This window comes from Ailuropoda melanoleuca, chromosome 13, assembly GCF_002007445.2.
Source record: "Ailuropoda melanoleuca isolate Jingjing chromosome 13, ASM200744v2, whole genome shotgun sequence".
NCBI lineage: Eukaryota > Metazoa > Chordata > Mammalia > Carnivora > Ursidae > Ailuropoda > Ailuropoda melanoleuca.
Window position 1 is genome coordinate 72,278,293 of NC_048230.1, and position 5,958 is coordinate 72,284,250.

The following is a 5,958-nucleotide window of genomic DNA, read 5'->3' on the forward strand; positions in this document are numbered from 1 at the left end:
TAGGTCAGGGAGAGGCGTGCAAGGGGTAGAAAGCATGGACAACACGATATTGGTTGTGTAAAGAGTAGGAGAAAGTTAACATATACATGTTTCTGTCCTTGCTTGGTTATTCATAAGGAATGGATCAAAATCTGGGAATGGGACAGATCACAAAATCTGGTGGCTGAGGCTGCCTGCAGGGAGAGCTGGTGGCTGGAGGGCAACAAGGAGGGAAGTGTCACCTTATTTCCTTTTGTACCTGTTGAAGTTTGAACCATGTGGGTAAATACATTCCTTATTCAAAAATAAATAAAATTAAGATTTCTTGACCAACCACACCAGACAGCTAAGGGCTATTCAAGAAGACTGTGAAGTCTGGTTATCTTGACTTCTGGAGACCAGTCCTCCTGCCTTCCCCCCAGCCCCACCCCTTCCAGGGCGGAGGGCAGCACCTGTGACATCTGGGCCTCTGCCAAGTTTAGGAGAGGGGCCACCTCTGACCTCTGATGTCCCTAGTCCCCTCCCTCCCCCGTTCTTCAGCTGGGAACATCTTTTATTTAAAAATACTTTTTTATTTTAAACCCACCAATTCTCTCTCTCTCTCACACACACACACACACACACACACACACCCTGACTGACATTCATTCACAGATATGCACGCGTCCTCTGTCACCAACAGTCTTTGTTTTTCCAAAAGTTCAGCCTTGTCTCTGACCCGCCAGGGCTGGGGCTGGCTGTCTGGGTCTTCATAGCTCTCTGGGGTGTGGTGGCGATGTCCCAGGGAGCTTGCCCGCAGGATCATGGGCCCAGACCATTGTCCCCTGATCCCAACGTGAAAGAGGTTTGGGTTGGGCTCCTGGGGTCTTCTCCCCTTTTAACCAGGGGCTGGCCTGTGGCTTCCTTCTCCAGGGTCCTGCTTGGAACAAATGCCACAGGGGTCTAGGCTCATCTCCGTGGCACTCGGAGGGGGGCCACCCCCCTCACCTTCAAGCAGCTGCCCGCCAGGTCACGACGGCCACCCTGCAAGAGGAAAGAAAGAGAAAGTTCGATCAGGTCACCACAAACACTGAAACTAATCTTTATGTCCAGCAATAGGGGACTTGATAAATAAATCACAGCCGCACCATAAAGTTCTCCACAGCAGAAGGTAGAAGAGACTATTCAGGACTGACAGGGAATGATGGAGAGATAACTGCATTTAAGGCCAAAAGCAAGAACTGAGTAAATGTTCCTGTGTGCTGAGACGTCTGGAGAGAAGGGCACATGGGAAATTGCTAATGGGTTTCCTCAGAGGACAGGGACTGCACGAGGAGGAGGCATGAAGGGTGGGAGGGAGGCTTTTTTTTTTAATGCTATATACTTTTTTACCTTTTTCATTTCTTGTAATTTCATTTCATGTAATTTGTTGCTTTTTTTTAAAAAAATCCAATACACTTTAAATCATAGTATTTTATATTCAAGGACAAAACAAACGAACCCCCCATGAACCCCACTTCCTGACCATAGGCCCAGGGGCTTACTCATCAGCCTTCAAAAGTAGACTGGATTTCTGGTCTCCTGCCCTCATTCAGGGTGTTCTCTCTGCCAGGAATATGTGCTCTGGTCCCGTCTCCCCAGGAAGGTTTCTCTATCCCGGCCATTACCCAGCACTTCGGGGACATTTCACCAGGAGAAAACTTAGAAGGGGAAGACAGAGACTCTTTTTGTTCCCCCTTCAGGCTGGGAGCTGAGGGAGGCATAGCAAAAAGTTCTTCACTCTGTGTCCGGGTTGCAGCCCTGAGCCCGACATGAAGCTGGTGCGGACTGCTGCTTGAATCTGTGCTGCCTGCTGGGAGATGAGCTCATGGTGGCAGCCCCTAAAGCCATCCGTTCCTCACCCCGCAGGGACCATCCCTACCCGGTGTTCTGAGGTTTGACGTGGGGGCATCATCCTCACTGGAAGCCAGCGAGGTCACAGACATTAGAGCACCCCCTCTGTTGAGGCGTCCAGCCGCTGGATGTTGGTAAAAAGCTAGGCTAGAAATCTGTGTCGTCCAACAGCCTGTTTGGCTTCCAGGGCTTGCTGGTGTCTGAAATCCCACTGTCAATGCTTGCCCCACCGAGCCTGGCTAGGAGATGATAGGACAGGCCTCTTTCTCAGCCATCTAGAGAAAGAGCCAACCATCTGGGAGCTCTGCCCCCTGCCCCCTCCGCCCTGGGCCCAGGTTGGGGCAGATCCATCCAGATGTGAGCCCAGCCTCCCTCGAGGCTCTCTGGGCCCGGGGACAACGTGTTCATTCACAGGCAGGGCTATTTTGAGGGCTGAGGCCACAGTCCCAGCAGAGCCTGGGGCTTAGGCTTCTCAGACAAATCTGGCAGGAGTGGCTGAGAAGGGGGGACAGGCATGGGGGGGGAGGGGGTGTAGTGTTGGGGGATAAAAACTCCACCTCCCCCTCTTTCACTCGATGACCTCAGAGACAGGAGGAGCCACCTCTCCACCAAGGCTGGCAGTCACCAGGAGACCCCGGTCTCATGCTTATGCTGGGACTGTTCCCCTCCCCGAGCAATGGGGACAAAATGACTCTACTGCCACCCGAGGGTGCAGGCCATTGCAAACGCAGCTGTGCAAGAGGCTTGCAGACTGCCAAAAGCACTTAGAAGGGGCCCTGACTCCGCCCCAGCTTCTCCGTCCCCTAGGAACTCAGCGCCCAGGGCTCTGGGAAGCACCCTGATTAGGATTACTGAGGCCTGAGTGAAACAGATCTGGGCTTCGATCCCTGCTTTGCCGCGGACTACCTGTCAGGCCTCGGGTAGGTGACTTTACCCCACTGAGCCGGTCTCCCCATGTGTGAAAGTGGCGTTCACCTCGCTAAAGCCCTTAGCATCGTGTCAGCCACGTAGTAAGCGTTCAATAGATGTTCTCAAGTGTTATTATTGGCATCATCGGGTAATGGTACCTCCTTGCCCCCCTGCCCCATGCCACGTCCGCTCCTGGGCTGTGTGCGCCAACTGGGGAGGGCCTTACAAGATGATCCTATGCAACCCTACCCCCGGGGGGACCAAGCGGGAAATGGTAGAGACAAGAAGCCCTTCTTTCCATCTCCCACAGAGGACCACACTTACCCCTCCTTAAACAGAAAGATACTACAGAGAGCATGGTGGTCCCTGGTGACCCCGTCCTCAGACCAGCCATGCGGGAGGGAGGGGGTGGCTCAGAGTAAAGCAGTAGAGTCTGGGCCTTGGAACTCTCTGGCTCCCGAAGCTCAGAAGGGGGCCCCTGCGTGGCTCCACAAGAGAGCCAGTTTTCTTTCAGTTGAGTCTTCGTGTTCCCAGAGGAGCCTGTGGGGTTGAGCATGGCTTCTGCAGCCAAATTTGGCTAGGTTCTTGGTCCTGTAGACAGATTGCAGGGAAAGAGCCAGACCCAGGCGAGTAAGTCCCTGTGATCCACGGGACAGGCTGAAACCAGCAGAGAGGGCCCCGCACCCTGCCCCGCTGTGGGTGTGGGCGCATGGCAGACGCACCTTCTCCCCCAGGCCTGCAGTTGCAGCTCCCCGGCCCCCTACCCTTCCTCCCCACCAATAACCCTTCCCACTTTCCAGTCAGGCAGCCCTGAGTTCAAACTCTCACTTCATCATGGACAGCATCTCTGAACCAGCGACAGCATCTTTAAGCAGGTGGGGGTCACCAGAGCACCTCTTTCCCCGCATTGCCGCTGAGGGGGTTTAACCAGCACGTGTGAAGAGTGCTTAGCACAGGAAATCGGTGCCCAGCAAGCCTGCCTCCATTCGGTGCTCTGCCACCTTCAACGTCTTCCCCTTTCCTTCTATCATGTTTCCTGAAGCCAACTCTTGGGGTGCCCTACGCCTAGAACACCTTTGCTTACCCACTCATCTGCCTGCCTCTGTTCCCAAGCATGTGTCAGAAATTCAGCCCCTGGCTGGGGGCTTCCTCTGGGCTCCCACAGTCCCTGGGTGCTCTGCCTTCCCACCATGAGAGTGAGGCATCCCTGTCTTCAGCCCCAACCCCTTGCCCTGGCCCTGGAGTTCTGCTTGTGGTGGGTGCGGCCCCACAACCTGCTTCTCTGGGAATGTTCTCAGAGCCAACAAAAGGCGATTATTGGGTAGATAAGGTTGGCTGAACTGAAGGAACAGGTGAAGGGCAGTGAGAGGGTTATCAGCGAGGGCCCAGCCAGCCCTTCACATCCCAGGCTGGATGCGTGAAGGCCTTCCTGGGTTCCCCACTCTGCCTGGAACACTGGCCAGGGCCCGCAGTTTGGAGTGGCAGGGTACAAGTCAGACAGAGCCTAAGACGACTGACTCAGGGAATCTGAAGCAGCCATGGGGGCGAGAGGCCAGGCTGGGAGTCTGATGAGTCAGAAGAGGACGGTCTGGGGCCAGGACACAGAGGCTTCCCCAGGACAGAGTGAAGCAGGGGGTGTAGAGCAGCTGTAAGAACCAAAGAATGGGGGACTCAGAGACCTGACTCCAATCCCCCATGTCTGTTCACTTTCCGAAAGGCTGTGGGCCAGTCAGGGACTCTCCCCATCTCAGTACCTCCAGGTGTAAATGCTAGCTGCTGAAATCCAAAGGTGTCACGCAGACCAGCTTCCCGATCGTAGGAGAAGGTCAGGACAAGAGAGGGAAAGGTGGGGTGAAGCAGGCTCTTTGGGGCCCAAGCAGGAGAAGAACCCGCTTCCAACCAGCAGAGCCCCCTTGCGACCTCTGCAGCTCCCCAGCCCCATCCATCCCTACCCAGCCGGATCTCATCCTTATCTGGGACGCCCCAGGAGCTCAACTCCAGCTCGGTCCGGCTGACTCAACAGTGACCTCGCCCCCACACTTCCCCCCTTTTGGGGAGACCCCCTTCTTCACTCCTACTGCTCACTGGCTGGCTAGCTCAGACTTTTAGTTGGGGATCTGTGTCTCGTTTTCTTCTCCGTCTCCTGCCTTTGGGTCAAGTCTTAAGACGGCGGACAACTAGTTTACTGGTAGGGGTAGTTGATGGCAACGCGGAACAGCAAGCCACAGGACCTGCACTGTGGCTTCCCAAGTGAGCAAATGGGGGCATGCGATCACACCCCCCTGAGCCTCAGATCCTCATCAGCGATAAAATGGGCAGAATAACTATCTGGAAGTTCTTGTGAGGGTAGAAGAGGAGGAGGAACGCACCTCGCGCAGAGGAAGCGCTTAATAAAATGATGGCCTCTCTAACTACTTCCTCACGCTCTTTACCCTGCACACCTTCAGTGAAAGGGGTGTCCTCCCATGAGCAATCTCCGTTCTCTGGGCTTTTCCGCTCCGCTTCTGTTTGCGGGTCCTGTGAGCGAGTGGTTCTGTTCCACACCAAACCCTGGGCTTGGAGCCCCGCCNCTTTTCCGCTCCGCTTCTGTTTGCGGGTCCTGTGAGCGAGTGGTTCTGTTCCACACCAAACCCTGGGCTTGGAGCCCCGCAGCCCCCGACGAACTTCCTGTCGCTTCCCCCTCTCTTCCCTNCAGCCCCCGACGAACTTCCTGTCGCTTCCCCCTCTCTTCCCTGGGGTCCCTGCTCCTCTTCTGCTTCCCTAGGAGGCCCCGTCCCCCACCAATCCCCGACCCGCGGCTACAGCCCCGGGGCTCCGCGCACTCACCCCTTTGCGCTGGTTGCTGAGGCAGAAGGTGCAGATGGAGCGCGGCTGCCGGCCGCCGTCGGGGGCGGCGGGGACCGCGCTCTTGGCACTGCCGGCCGCACGGAAGCACGGCTGCCCGTCGTCGGCCGCGTCGCCCAGCAGCAGCACGTTGGCCAGGTGCGCGATGTAGCTGGACGCCAGCCGTAGCGTCTCGATCTTGGACAGCTTGCGGTCCACCGGCTCGGTGGGGATGAGCGTGCGCAGCGCCGTGAAGGCCGTGTTCACGCTCTGCGTGCGGTCCCGCTCCCGCGCGTTGGCCGCCTGTCGCTGTCGCACCACCACCACGGGGCCCGCGCCGCCGCCGCCCGCCCGCCGCCCGCCCCCGGGGCCCGG

At 56.7% G+C, this 5,958-nt stretch overlaps 1 protein-coding gene across 1 annotated transcript; it reads right to left on the minus strand.

Moving 5' to 3' along the window:
* Nucleotides 1-545: 545 nt before the first annotated feature.
* On the minus strand, nucleotides 546-5,958 carry TCF15 (transcription factor 15; the record flags this gene model as incomplete). Its single annotated transcript, XM_011232572.3, has 2 exons — nucleotides 546-1,002; nucleotides 5,587-5,958. Coding segments are annotated over 2 exons (447 nt in total), but the record flags the coding sequence as incomplete, so codon positions are not given.